The sequence below is a fragment of the Gorilla gorilla genome, chromosome 9 (genome assembly GCF_029281585.2).
Source record: "Gorilla gorilla gorilla isolate KB3781 chromosome 9, NHGRI_mGorGor1-v2.1_pri, whole genome shotgun sequence".
In the NCBI taxonomy this organism is placed as follows: Eukaryota; Metazoa; Chordata; class Mammalia; order Primates; family Hominidae; genus Gorilla; species Gorilla gorilla.
The window spans coordinates 49,672,623-49,687,467 of NC_073233.2; the positions used below are offsets into that span (position 1 = coordinate 49,672,623).

At 42.2% G+C, this 14,845-nt stretch overlaps 1 protein-coding gene across 2 annotated transcripts in view; it reads left to right on the forward strand.

Moving 5' to 3' along the window:
• The first annotated feature begins 9,948 nt into the window (after nt 1-9,948).
• The window catches only part of API5 (apoptosis inhibitor 5), a 32,592-nt gene continuing 27,695 nt past the window's right edge, over nt 9,949-14,845 (forward strand). For both annotated transcript variants that reach the window (XM_019036738.4, XM_019036739.4), the window contains exon 1: nt 9,949-10,205. In XM_019036738.4, coding sequence (XP_018892283.1) covers nt 10,137-10,205 — 69 coding nt within the window. In that variant the 5' untranslated portion in view covers nt 9,949-10,136. The remainder of the gene's footprint in view (nt 10,206-14,845) is intronic.

Genomic DNA, 14,845 nt, shown 5'->3' on the forward strand with positions numbered 1-14,845 from the left:
GGATTAGAGGTGGGAAGTGTCTTGATAAGGAACTGGGAGACTCCACACCTGACTTAGAAATAAACATATTTAAATAACAGGCAGTTTAGTAGATAGAGGTGCAGCCATCAGAGCCAGACTACCTGGATATGAACTCAAGAACTTCTCACCAGCTGTGTGGCCCTGGTGACAGGGTCACATAAAGTTACATAACCTTACATTAAGTTATTGTGAACATCATTTGAGCTGAAACATCGAAAGCACTTAGCACAAAGCCTGACAGATAGCAGTTACTCCACAGGGTTCAGCTATTACTGTAACACACATGCTATTATGCACACAGTTAACACTTAATGTATATCTGCTATGATTATGATCATTAGTTGGATTAAGACCTAGGTAGACCTTAATTTGGAAATCTTTCTTGGTTTCTTCCAGAAAGCCATGATCTCTTTTCTGTTAGAATTAAAAAGACCTCCTTGGAAGACGGAAATTTAAAATAAAAGCTCTCAGAATGTAGGCAAAAGATGGAGCCAAAATATAAGGCATAAAAACTACTGACAGAGGCCAGGCACAGTGGCTCATACCTATAATCCCAGAACTTTGGGAGGCCAAGGTGGGCGTATCACCTGAGATCAGGAGTTCGAGACCAGCATGGCCAACATGGAGAAACCCCCATCTCTACTAAAAATACAAAAATTAGCTGGGCACGGTGACATGTGCCTGTAATCCCAGCTACTCAGGAGGCTGAGGTAGGAGAATCGCTTGATCATGGGAGGTGGAGGTTGCAGTGAGCCAAGATCATGCCACTGCACTCCAAACTGGGGGACAGAGCAAAACTCCATCTCAAAAAAAAGGAATAAACCCATCAGAAATGTCACACCTCTATATAGCAGCCAATGTTTCCCCAAATAAAAGGTCAGGAGTTTGAGACCAGCCTGACCAACATGACAAAACCCCACCTCTACTAAAAATACAAAAACTAGCTGGGCATGGTGGCACATACCTGTAATCCCAGCTACTTGGGAGGCTGAGGAATGGGAATGGCTTGAACTTGGGAGGCAGATGTTGCATCAAGCCAGGATAGCACCACTGCACTCCAGCCTGGGCAACCGAGTGAGAGAGTGAGAACTGTCACCAAAAAAAAAACAAGTACTGGAAGTACTGGCAGGGGAGGAGGTGGTCCTTTAAGCTTTTCAACTAATATTTAATAGACAAACCCAATTTTAAAGTTACAAAATAAATAAATGTAAAGATAGTCACAGCCCTCAAAATGCCACAATATACTGGGGCAAAAGTCACTGATGTTAGGTAGGTAGGTGGGATAACGGGAGGTTAGGAAAAGGGGAGAATGGTTTTCCTAAAAATAAAATAATAAAAAGAAAACAAAGTTAAAAAAATCTTACTGCCAAGAAATCAGTAGAAGCTTTTGTCATACTACAATAAACTGTTGTTGGAAAACTTGTTTTTTAGTTTATTCTTTCATTTATTTAACACTTATTAAACATCTAATAAGTAGTTCCTGATCAAGTTTTATTATCCAGTGGAGCTGTATACAAACAACAGAAATACAAAGTAGGAAGATTTGAGTGTCACAGAGAAGCAACAAAAAGGAAGAGATGCGCTAGGCACAGTGACTCACACCTGCAATCCCAACACCTGGGGAGGCCAGGCAGGAGGAAGGCTTGAGACCAGGAGTTCAAGACCAGCCTAGGCAACATAGTGAGACTCTGTACAAAAAATTTAAAAATTAGCTGGGCATGGTAACACACACCTATAGTCCCAGCTACTTGAGAGGCTAAGGCAGGAGGATTGCTTGAGCCCAGGGGGGTAAGGCTGCAGTGAGCTGTGATCATGCCACTGCACTCCAGCCTAGGTGACAGAGTGAGAAAAAAAAAAAGGAAGAGATGTTCACTGTGGATTTCCAGGGCAAGCACTAAACCAGATAAGCACCTAGATCTCTTCTAGACTCTGTAAGGCTAATTCCAGACTGTCATCAGTCACATACCACAGCTTCCGTATACGAAGCCTTTCTATTGCCTGGTTTTACTCTATACTGATGTTATTGCTTTACTTGAGTAAACCAAATATATTTTACTCATGTATTTTGTGTATTGTTTTTCTGCCTCTGCCAGAATGTAAGCTTCCTGCTTGCTTGGCTTGGTTGCATTCTAAAACAGTGCTTGGCTCGTAGGAAATGTTCAATACGTACTTGAATGATGAACCAAAACACAATCTCTACTCAGGCACTCAGCTTTATAGAATGAAATCCAGATGGTCCTCAAACGTACCCATTGACACAGAATGTTATCTGTTTGTGCTGCTTTAACAAAATACCTGAGACTGGGTGACCTATAAGTAATAGCATTTTGTTTCTCACAGTTCTGGAGGCTGAGAAGTCCAAGATCAAGGGCTAGCAGGTTTGGTGCCTGGTGAGGGCTACTCTCTCTGCTTCAAGACATCACCTTATTGTTGTGTCTTCATGTGGCAGAAGGACAGAAAGGCAACAAGGGCTGAATGCTGTGTGAAGCCCCTTTTATAAAGGCCTTACTCCCATTTAAGAGAGAAGAGCCAGCCAGGTGTGGCAGCTCATGCCTATAATCCCAATACTTTGGGAGGCCGAGGCAGGCGGATCACCTGAGGTCAGGAGACCAGACTGACCAACATGGACCCCATCTCTACTAAAAATACAAAATTAGCCAGGCATGGTGGTGCATGCCTGTAATCCCAGCTATTCGGGAGGCTGAGGCAGGAGAATCACTTGAACCCGGGAGGCGGAGGTTGTGGTGAGCCGAGATGGTGCCACTGCACTCCAGCCTGGGCAACAAGAGCGAAACTCCATCTCAAAAAAGGAAAAAAAAAAAAGAGGGAAGAGCCCTCATGACCTAATCACTTCCTAAAGGATCCACCTATTAATATTGTTTGGAGATTAAGTTCCAAGAGGGGACAGAAACATTCAAACCATAGCAGATGCTACAGAAATGCCCTTACAAGGGAATCAACACCCACCTCGCCTCCTCATTTTCTAGGAACAGTCCCACGCTCCTCCATCAGTAGCTATGGGCCCCTGGCAGCAATGTTTGCTTTGTATGATCTTGCTTTCCTGGTCTAAATTGATTGGGCAGAATAGACATGTGACCTAAGGTTAGCCAATCCAATTCTCTTTTCTGGGATTGAATTTTGCCTTTGTAAGAATAGAGAAAGTTTGACAACATGACCTCTAAACTCCTTCAGAGATCCAATGAAAAGGAAGGAGAATCTGTATAAAATTACAAAAGTCATTGTAGAAAATCTGGACAATACAGTAAAGCACAAAGAAGAAAATAAAAATCACCTATTTATCAGTGTAATAATGAAAAATGAGGAACAACTGACATATCCTATAAGAAACAGAGAAACTATTAATAAACTATGGTACATCCATCATAGTCAGTGGCCAGAAGTGGTGGCTCACACTTGTAATCCCAGCACTTTGGGAGGCTGAGGTGGGTGGATCACCTGAGGTCAGGAGTTCAAGACCAGCCTGGCCAATATGGTGAAACCTCATCTCTACTAAAAATACAAAAATTAGAGGCTGGGCGCAGTGGCTCACACCTGTAATCTCAGCACTTAGGGAGGCAGAAGCAGGCAGATCATGAGGTCAGGAGATGGAGACCATCCTGGCTAACACAGTGAAACCCCATCTCTACTGAAAATACAAAAAATTAGCCGGGTGTGGCGGCACGCGCCTGTAATCCCAGCTACTTGGGAGGCTGAGGCAGGAGAATCGCTTGAACCCAGGAGGCAGAGGTTGCAGTGAGCCGAGATCACACCACTGCACTCCAGCCTGGGCGACAGAGTGAGACTCCCATCTCAAAAAAACAAAACAAAACAAAAAATTAGCTGGGCATGGTAGCAGGCACCTGTAATCCCAGCTACTCTGGAGGCTGAGGCAGGAGAATGGCTTGAACCCAGGAGGCAGAGGTTGCAGTGAGCCGAGATCACGCCATTGCACTCCAGCCTGGGTGACAAGAGTGAAACTCCATCTAAAAATAATAATAATAATAATAATAGGCAGTAAGCTCAGGGAAAGATTTACAAAACATATTGTTAACAAAAGCAAGGTATAGAACAAAATGTGTAATGTGCTCCCATTTATGTATTTTTAAACCCGTGTGTTGTATATAAAGGCCTGTAAGAATATAAATTATATTGGTAGTCATAGTTACCTCTGAGGAAGGGAGAGTTGAAGAGGAACTTTTGCTTATTACATGAAACATTTTGTAGTATTTGGATGTATTATGATGATACTGTATTCTTACAGTTACTTGTTTAATTAAAGAAAAATGGAAAATTATAAAAAGATACTTGATAAGAAGTAGAATTGACTAACATTGGAGATAAGGAAACCATTTACGAACTGTGGCCATTGTTCAGATTTGAGGGGATAGGGTCTGACATGGGACGGAAGAAAGAGTGAGAAACACATAAATGTGTGACAGATTTAGGGTATAAAATTGAGACTTCTTATTGATTGAATGTAGTGTGAAAAGGAGGAGGAGAGAATGTTCAGGCTGAAAGGCAAAGCACTTCCATAGCAAAGTGTTGGCTTTTTGGCAAGGCATGGTGGCTCACATCTTTAATCGCAACACTTTGAAAGCCCAAGTTGGTGGCGGGTGTGGAGGCTCATGCCTGTAATCCCAGCACTTTGGGAGTTTGAGATGGGTGGATCACGAGGTCAAGAGATTGAGATCATCCTAGCCAACATGGTGAAACCCCATCTCTACTAAAAATACAAAAATTAGTTGGGCATGATGGCATGCACCTGTAGTCCCAGCTACTACGGAGGCTAAGGCAGGAGAATTGCTTGAACCTGGAAGGCAGAGGTTGCAGTGAGCTGAGATCGTGCCACTGCACTCCAGGCTGGTGATAGAGTAAGACAAGAAAGAAAGAAAGAGAGAGAGAGAGAGACAGAAAGAAAGGAAGGAAGGAAGGAAGGAAGGAAGGAAGGAAGGAAGGAAGGAAGGAAGGAAGGAAGGAGAGAGGAAGGAAGGAAAGAGAGAGAAAGACAAAGAAGGAAAGAAAGAAAGAAAGAAAAGGGAGGGAGGGAAAGAAAGAAGGAAAGAAAGAGAGAAAGAGAAAGAAAGCAAGAATGAACAAAAGAAAGAAAGAAAGAAAAGAGGAAGAAAAGAAGCCAAGTTGGGAGGATGGCTTGAGCCTGGGAGATTGAGGCTGCAGTGAGCCATGACTGCACCACTGCACTCTAACCTGGGTGACAGAGGGAGACCCTGTCTCAACAACAACAACAACAACAACAAAAGAGCATGGGTTTTGGAATTAGGCTGCCAGGGCTCAAAACTCATCTCAGTTAAGGAACATGGGACCAGTTAGTTCACGTCTCTGTGTCTGTTTCCTCATTTGTAAAGTGGAAATGATAATATTATCTCCTAGCTCATAGAGTTTTTGAGAATTGATTCACATGAGGTGCTCAGAACTCTGCCATCACTTAATATACGCTGGTTATTATTGGGATGACTCCCAATATCATTACCATCAGCATCGTCATCGATTTTGTCATCATTATCATCATTAGGACCAATCGTAGGCCCTTAGCTTAAATGACCAGCTAGAAATAGATAAAAATAGGAAACGATTTAAAGCAAACCCCAGGACTCTCAGAGAAGAAAAAGGAGACCAAGAAGCGTTCACAAGCCTGACTAACGTGGCTAAGTAATAGACTGCATCAGGAAGAGTAGTGTTGAATGAAACCGCGTGGCAACTTAGACAAGCATGAGTTTTTTCCCATTTGTTTGGTTGTTATTGGGTTTTTTTGTTGTTTTGTTTTGTTTCATTTTGTTTTGTTTTGAGACAGAGTCTCACTCTGTCGCCCAGACTGGAGTGCAGTGGCACTATCTCAGCTCACTGCAACCTCCACCTCCCAGGTTCAAGCGATTCTCCTGCCTCAGCCTCCCGAGTAGCTGGGATTACAGGCGCCCACCACCATGCCCAGCTAATTTTTGTATTTTTAGTAGAGACGGAGTTTCACCATGTTGACCAGGCTGGTTTCAAACTCCTGACCTCAAGTGATCCTCCCACCTCGGCCTCCCAAAGTGTTGGGATTACAGGCGTGAGCCACAGTGCATGGCCGTCAAGAATCAGTTTTAAAGGAGTTTATATGAATAGCTATATTTTAGAATATAGAAACACTAGTTGAGTCTTTTTCCTCTTCTTAAATTTGTTTTCAAAAATGGATACATAAAATATATTATGTATATATATATATAGGCATACTTATTGTAATGAATTAAAACATTAAGCCAAAGCAAAGGTCCCCCGAGCAAACACAGCTTTATTTCCTGCCCCAGATTGCTTTTTCTACGTTTAAACATATATCTATCACACATCAAATACCTAACTTGAAGGATGTGATCAAAATACAGTTTTATTGGCTGGGCACGGTGGCTCACGCCTGTAATCCTAGCACTTTGGGAGGCCGAGGCAGGCAGACCACTTGAGCTCGGGAGTTTGAGACCAGCCTGGGCAACATGGCGAAACCCTGTCTCTACTAAAAAGACAAAAATTAGCCAGGTGTGGTGGTGTGTGTCTATAGTCTCAGCTACTTGGGAGGCTGAGGTGGGAGGATGGTTTGAACTCAGGAGGTTGAGGCTGAAGTGAGCTGAGATCACACCACTGCATTCCCGCCTGGGCAACAGAGCCAGACCATGTCTAAAAAATATATATATTAAGCTATAATATATATAAAAATATATAAGATCATAAAGGTATACATATATAGCTATATATGTCTATATATATAAATATACATGTGTATATATATATAGCTTTCTTACTGTCTTCCACCACGTCTTTAAAATTTATTCAGGTGGTGTCTTAGTCCATTTATGCTACTATAACAAAATACTTTAGAATGGGTAATCTATAAACAACAGAAATCTATTGCCTCAGTTCTGGAAACTGGGAAGTCCAAGATCAAGGCACCAGCAGGATCTTGCTCTCTCAAGCCTCTTGTATAAGGGCACTAATCTCATTGGTGGGAGCAGAGCCTTCAGGACATAATCATCTCTTAAAGGCCCCACCTTTTAATAGTATCTTGCGGGGCAGGTTTCAATACATGAATTTGGGGAGACCCAGTCATTCAGACCATAGCAGGCAGGGTCATCTCATTCCAGCCCTAGAGAGAAATTCTGGCAGACCCAGGCCTTTTCTGCTTCAGAAATTAAAACGTCCATTCCAACATGTGAATCCAAACTTAATTTCCAATCAGATCTTCTATTCTCCAGCTGAGGCCGCTCCCTATCTTGCCTTTCCTCTCTGTATCCTCCACTCAGTTTGGTGGGCAGCTTCTGACCCCTCCTGCGCAAATGCATTGAGAGGGGAACATCAGAAGAAAGGAAGAGGAGAACCTCGGAAAGGTCTGGACGGTGCAATACCACAGGCTCTCTCTGGTCTGACAGAGACCAGGTCTGTCCTGTGGGCCACTCCAAGGGGCCTTTAGAGGCCACTCCCAACGGTGACTCCCGTGAGGTGTTGATGTGCTGCTCGCAGTCACCACTCTCTGCGCCATTGACTCTTGCCATGGGGGCTTTCTTACTCTCAGGCAGAAGGACTCAAAATGAATCCAGAATCTCTTTCTCTTTTATATGGCTCATCTCTGCTATAAGGGAATCACTCCCATCCCCTCGCTCCAGCAAAATCTGGGAACACGGTAGATCCCAACATGGCCACCTCCACTCTGCAGTCACGGGTAACCTGAGCTTATCAGGCGTGTCCAGTCCTTTGTGTTTCTCAACCACCTGGGACCATATTTCAGGCTCCTCAAAATGGCCCCACGCTTGAGGGAAGGGGGTAGAAATTGCCCTCAACCTACTCACAAGACATCTTTCTCAAAAACATAAAAATAAAAAAATCACCAATTCTCATTTTATTCTCTAATTCTTTTTCTTTTTCTCCACAAGAGTCCAAATTGCAATTTTTTTTTTTTTTTTTTTGAGACAGAGTCTTGCTCTGTCACCCAGACTGGAGTGCAGTGGCACAATCTCGGCTCACTACAAGCTCCGCCTCTCGGGTTCACGCCATTCTCCTGCCTCAGCCTCCCAAGTAGCGGGGATTACAGGCACCCACCACCACACCCGGCTAATTTTTTGGATTTTTAGTAGAGACAGGGTTTCACCGTGTTAGCCAGGATGGTCTTGATCTCCTGACCTCGTGATCCGCCCGCCTTGGCCTCCCAAAGTGCTGGGATTACAGGCGTGAGCCACCGCGCCTGGCCTGCAATTTTTTTTAACATTGAATTTTACACTTGATTTCTTATTTTCAGACAGGGGTCGTGCTGTGTTGCCCAGGCTGGACTTGAACTCCTGGGCTCAAGTGGTTCTCCCCGCTTAGCTTCCCAAATAGCTGGGACTGTTGGCTATCACGCTCAGCTCTAATCCTTTTTAGGATGTGAGATTTATCCTCAATCTAACTGAGAAGTACAAGAGCCGGGGAGTTCTTTTGTAATCATTTCCTGTGTATGTTCTGTACAAGTGGATGTGGCTTTGAAATTTACAGTCTATTATAGTTTGATATTTCAATCCTGAAATTTTAACATCCTTTAACATCCTTTTACACATACACACATAACTTTGTTTTGTATGCTTTGTATGTTTTACATAATGGGATCATCTTATACCTGCCTTTTAACTTTTCTTTTTCTTTTTCTTTTAATTTTTTTGAGATAGAGTTTTGCTCTGTGGCCCAGGCTGGATTGCAGTGGCATGATCTGGGCTCACTGCAACCTCTGCCTCCTAGGTGCATATAATTCTTCTGCCTCAGCCTCCCATGCAGCTGGGACTACAGGTGCATGCCACCACACCTGGCTAATTTTTGTATTTTTAGTAGAGACAGGGTTTCACCATGTTGACCAGGCTGATCTTGAACTCCTGACCTCAAGTGATCCACCCAACTCAGCCTTCCAAAGTGCTGAGATTACAGGCGTTAGCCACCGCACACGGCTATATATATATATAATATTATTATATTAATATATATTATTATCTTAATATATAATTATATAATAATATACAATATGTAATATATATTATTATATATATAATTGTATATAATAATATATAATATATTATAATATTAATATAATAATATTATATATAATATGTAAATATAATAATATATTAATATATATTAAGATAATAATATTAATATATTAATTATATAATTAATATATTATAATTATGATATAATATAATTATAATATATAATGGATAATATTGATATATTAATTAATATTATTATCTTAATATATAGATATAATATATTAATTATATATTATAATTATATTACATTATAATTATATTATATAATTAATATATTAATTAATATTATTATCTTATATATTAATATAATATAATATATTAATATTATATAATATATAATATATATATAATTATATATATATATAATTTCATCTAAACTTGTATCTTAGAAATTCTTATCAGTAAGCGTACGTGATTTCATTTAATTATTCTTTTGGATACTGGACATAATCAGGTGGCCCCAATTCTTTACACTGGCAGCAAAGATAAGCAAATTCTTCCAGCAGGCCAAATCTGACCCCACACTTGATGAGCGTGGTGGACACAGAGGGTTTTTTAATAGCATAGGAATGTTTTTTGCTTCCCACCGGACCCACTACCCTCTATTGCCACCGATTAATATTACCTTCCTTGAATCAGGAGGAAACCATTTGTGACTTCTCATATGTAAGATCTTCTAAGGGCAGAAACGCAATTGTCTTTGTATTAACTTCCCCGCCCACCCACACCCCTTCCATGGAGAGCCTGCAGCCAAGCTCAAGCTTTCAAAAAGGCGTGAGCTAATTCAATCATCCTTGCCGCTTTTTTGCTCCTCCAGGCTGTAGAGGGCGACAAAAACCGCGGAGGCGCATTGGGCGGGGGGTGTCTACTGAAGGCCGCTCCCGACGTGCGCGTCTTTACGCAGACGTCGGGGGCGGAGCCGCGCTGTGCGCGGTGACTGGCGGCTGCACGGGCGGCAGCTGGAGGTGTAATAGTGCGGGTAGTGGGTTTGGAGAAGTTCCGAGGCGGCGGTGGCGCCGGTCAGGACAAGGATAGCGGAACCGGGCCCTGGGCTTGTCGCTCACCATGCCGACGGTAGAGGAACTTTACCGCAATTATGGCATCCTGGCCGATGCCACGGAGCAAGTGGGCCAGGTGAGTGAGTCCCCGGGCGGCCTGCAGGGCCCGGCGCTCCGCGGCCTTTCGAAAGCGCTGCCCGCCGCGCTCCCCGGGCCGAGCGGGGGCTGCGGCTTCATCCTCCCGGGGGCTCCTAGCCTCCTCAGGCCGTCTCGTCGGGGTGGGCCTCTCTGGGAATGTAGACTCTGGTTTCACCAGGGAGACCGCGGTCCCCAGGGTTCCAGGCTTCTCTGCCTCCCTTGCCCAGCCTTTTCTCACCGTGTCGTAACCTAACTCAGCCCGTTCAGGCTCACGTTAATTCTTCTCACGAGCTTTTCTCTACAGGATTCTCTTAAGCCTTTCTCCTTTTCGGTGGAGCTCAGTGCTTCCAAGATTAGATCGGGAGTTTTCTTCATGAGGTCAAGATGTGTTTTTTTTTGGGGGGGAGGCAAAATTCTGCTACTAATTGAAGAAGAGTGTTTAGGAGACAGAAGTTTGTGAGAAACAGAAGAGGGACTCTTTGGTCCAGACTTTGATGAGGGCTCACGGTTTCATTTATTCAGTACATTTTTTTGAGCGCCGAGCGCTGGAGATACAGATGGAAAGGTCCGCGCTCTCCCAGAATGTACAGTTAGGAGGGAGTGTAGTAAGAAAGATAGGCATTGTGAGGCCCGGCTTGGTGGCTCACGCCTGTAATCCGAGCACTTTGGGAGGCCGAGGCGGGCGGATCACGAGGTCAGGAGTTCGAGAGCAGCCTGACCCACATGGTGAAACCCCGTCTCTACTAAAAATACAAAAATTAGCCGGGCGTGGTGGCACGCGCTTGTAATCCCAGCTACTCAGGAGGCTGAGGTGGGAGGATTGCTTGAACCCGGGAGGCAGAGGTTGCGGTGAGCCGAGATCGCTTCACTGCACTCCAGCCTGGGAGACAAAGCAAGACCCCGTCTCAAAAAAAAAAAAAGATTTTTTTTTAAATTTATTCTTTTTAATGAAACATGTTTGAAGAGAATAAAACAGGGCTGGGCGAAGGAGAGTGTGAGAGTGCAGCTCTGAATGGAGTTGTCTGGAAGAGCTCTCTTAACGATGCTTGCCCCCGATATACAGTTTCTCAGCAGTGTTGAATTATCCATACAAGTCATTTGTACCCTGTATGAGTTTTCAAGTACTGGAGTACATTGAACTTGATAAGTGGTTGGGTATGTGTGTTCTTGGGAAAAGAACCAGGCTCTCCTGGAGGTAACCTTGATCATTGTTTTAGAAATCCCACACCCTAGCTTTTCAGCGCTTAGAACTTTGTGATTTTTCTGCTTACGCATCCCTTCTTGGAGAAAGTGGAAGACTCTAGTCTATTAACAGTCGTGGGAGTACCTTTCCCGTCCCCTTTTCTTAACATAATTCAAATAGGACCTGTCTGAGCTGAACGAAAAAAAAAATTTCATGTTGGAGATTTATTGTAGCTTAATCTAGAATTATGAATATACCAGTTTGAAATAGCAAATGATTTTTTTTCCTTCATTCCCTGTCAGTAGGGAATTTCACTTTTATCACTAAGAAATGTGTACGGATGTTCTGCTGTGCCTGTGGATAGAGTGTGTAGGTCGGTTGTGAAGGAGGAATATTCTGTTCATTAAGAAGATAAAAACTGCCAGGCACGGTGGCTCACGCCTGTAATCCCAATTCTTTAAGGGGCATGGGTGGGCAGGTCAGTTGAGATCAGGAGTTCGAGACCAGCCTGGCCAACATGGTGAACCCCCATCTCTACTAAAAATACAAAAATTAGCCAGGCGTGGTGGCATGCGCCTGAAGTCCCAGCTATTTGGGAGGCTGAGGCAGGACAATTGCTTGAACCCGGAGGGTGGAGGTTCCTGTGAGCTGATATCGGGCCACTGCACTCCAGCCTGGGCAACAGAGCAAGACTCCATCTCAAACAAAAAATTTAAAAAAAAAAAAGATACAAACTATGTGTGGTCCATCAGTTCGAATTTGTTGTTCCTAAAAAGAACTAGTAGTGAAGATATTCTCAATCGTATAATTTATGTGTGACTTAGTTGGGTAACTTTGTAGCAAATTGTTCTACCTACGTTAGACTTTGTTGCATATCAGTAGGGGGATAGGGTGAAAGCTACGACAGTGGTTGTGTCAGGAATCCTTCTAAGAAACCTTTGAAACCGTATACATAATGCTGTCCCATCCCCTACTCTGATTTTGAGAGTTGCTTGCATTTCCTTCTCATGTCATCTTTATAAAAACCAGATTGAATTGAGAGTTCTCCCCAAGGGGTCAAAATGTCTTTCACAGCAAAAATCTACTCTTTATTTAGTAAGGGTACTTTAGAGACAAGTTTGTGAAAAACGAAAAAGGATACCTTTGTCTACACTTTAATGAGGACTCCATGCTTTATTCCGTACATTTCACCTACCATGTACCACACACCCGGCTGGACACTGAAATTTAACACAATTCCCTGTAGGTTATGGGTGATCAATGCGTTCTGTATTGACAACTGTCAAGCAACTATTTAAACAGTATCTCTGCATAATGAGATGTAGTGGTTAGCTCAGGCAGCTCAAATATTGTGAATTTTAGGGGAACCGAAGATAATGCCTACTAATTCTGCTCTGTTGGATTATACTTCTCCCCTTTTAGATAAAATGCCTAAAATCACTTACTAAAAAAGACAGTAGGTTTTAGGATATTGCTTGTAATTTTAACTAACAAAGGCAAAAGCCAACTTAGTAGAGAGGACACCATTTCACTTGTTTTTAAGGAGAGAAAACCGTGTTCATGTTCTTGATGTAGCAAAGCCTGATTTTCATGTCAACTTATGAGAGATTTATGATCAGTACTAAGTTTCCTGGCAAATACCTGTCTGGATACTTCTGAGACTGCATTCAAGTTTGTCAGTCTTGACTTCCTTCTAACTTTTACTTTGATTATCAACCTTTACCAGAGAGGTGAGCACTACAGTTGTTCTGAATGCTGCCACTACAGACTATTCCCTCCCCATTATTGTCAATACTCCTTTCAGAGTAGTGCCTTCTAAATATATAAGGGTAAATAAACACAAGCCCTCTGAGGTTTTATCGGCTAATTTCCCCAAAGCAGATCAAATCCTCTTTTTGAACCCCTTGGCACGATGTACTTATTAATAATGCTTCAGACTTGTATTTTATTTATTTCTGTACTTAAATTATAACGTCTCAAGGGTTAAATCCTTTTATGTATTTATTTATTTATTGCTTCTCTTCTTGCACTGTACCTTGCCCTTCAGTAAGCATTTCTTTTTCATAGTTGAAGAAATGTATTGAAAGAAGGAACAGAGAAACCATTTACAAAAGAAAAGAAAAACCATTTACACAGATTATCTCTAATGGATAAAGGGAACTTTATCATACACACACACATACATACATATATGAGCATGTATATTCTAATAAGCAAACTGCAGATGACAAATTCTAAGTGCAGAATTATTTAATACCTCAAATCTTCCAGTCCTATCATCTTCTCATGTAACCACCATGTTCTGCCTATGCGTTCATCCTGCCTTTCCCCCACTCTGCCTCTGCTACTCCTTCAGGTCTCACTCTTCTCTTGTGTGCTCCTTTACCTTTCTGATCTCCTTTTCCACTGCACTCTGCCCAGGGCTCCTGACTAGCCATAATAGAGCAAGCTGTGGCCCACCATTATTTAAAATTCTGTTTCAAATTATTATGAATTTACTTACTTTAAAATATAGATACTTAATTTTATATTATGTAGTCAAAATCTTAAAAGTTAAAAAATGTATCCGACACCTGTTAAAGGACCACGGCAGTGGGGCTGATTAGATCTGTATAATGCTGAAACCCTGATTCCTCCTGTTCTCTCAATCATTGAGTATACTAGCTTTGCAGGGTTGGCGTGTAGGCTTCTTGGACTTTTATTTCGTGAAATAACCACTCTTGTAGTAGGGTTTTTTGTATGATTAAGCTAAAACCACTGACCAACCAAGTTCGTAATCCCTCAAAAATATGTGGAAATATTTATTTCACTTCTCTGAGCCCTAGTTTCCTCATCTAAAAGATAAGAATAGTAGTAACACCTATTGTGATATAGATAAGGAATCACTCAGTCCCTGGTAGACCTTCAATAAGTATTGTTAATGATTCCTTTTTATTTGATTCCAGATTTAATATTTTTTTCTTGGCAAAAGGAAGTTTTGTTTTAAGCAGGGTTTTTTTTTTTTTTTCATTTAATTTTGGACAGTGTAAGGAGTTTCTTCAAATGGCTTTATGAGTAAGTTTGAGTTAAAGAAAATTAGATTTGTGATACCCTGCAAAAAGTAAGGGTGTCAGAACAAACTTGGATTTTATGAAGCCTGCCTAGAAGTCTGAGGCAAACCACAGGAATGTAAAGTGGTAGAGAAGTCAGCATGATTTCTTTTTTTAATGTTTGTGGTGAAAAGTATGTCATACACCTTTCTTTCTTTGAGACAGGGTCTTGCTCTGTCAGGCTGGAGTGCAGTGGCACGACCACAGCTTACCACAGCCTCTAACTCCTGGGTGCCACCATGGCTTACCACAGCCTTTATCGCCTGGGCTCGAGTGATTCTCCTCCCTCAGCCTCTCCAGTAGCTGGGACTGCAAGCACACACCACCATGCCTGGTTAATTTTATATTTTTTGGAGAGATGGGGTC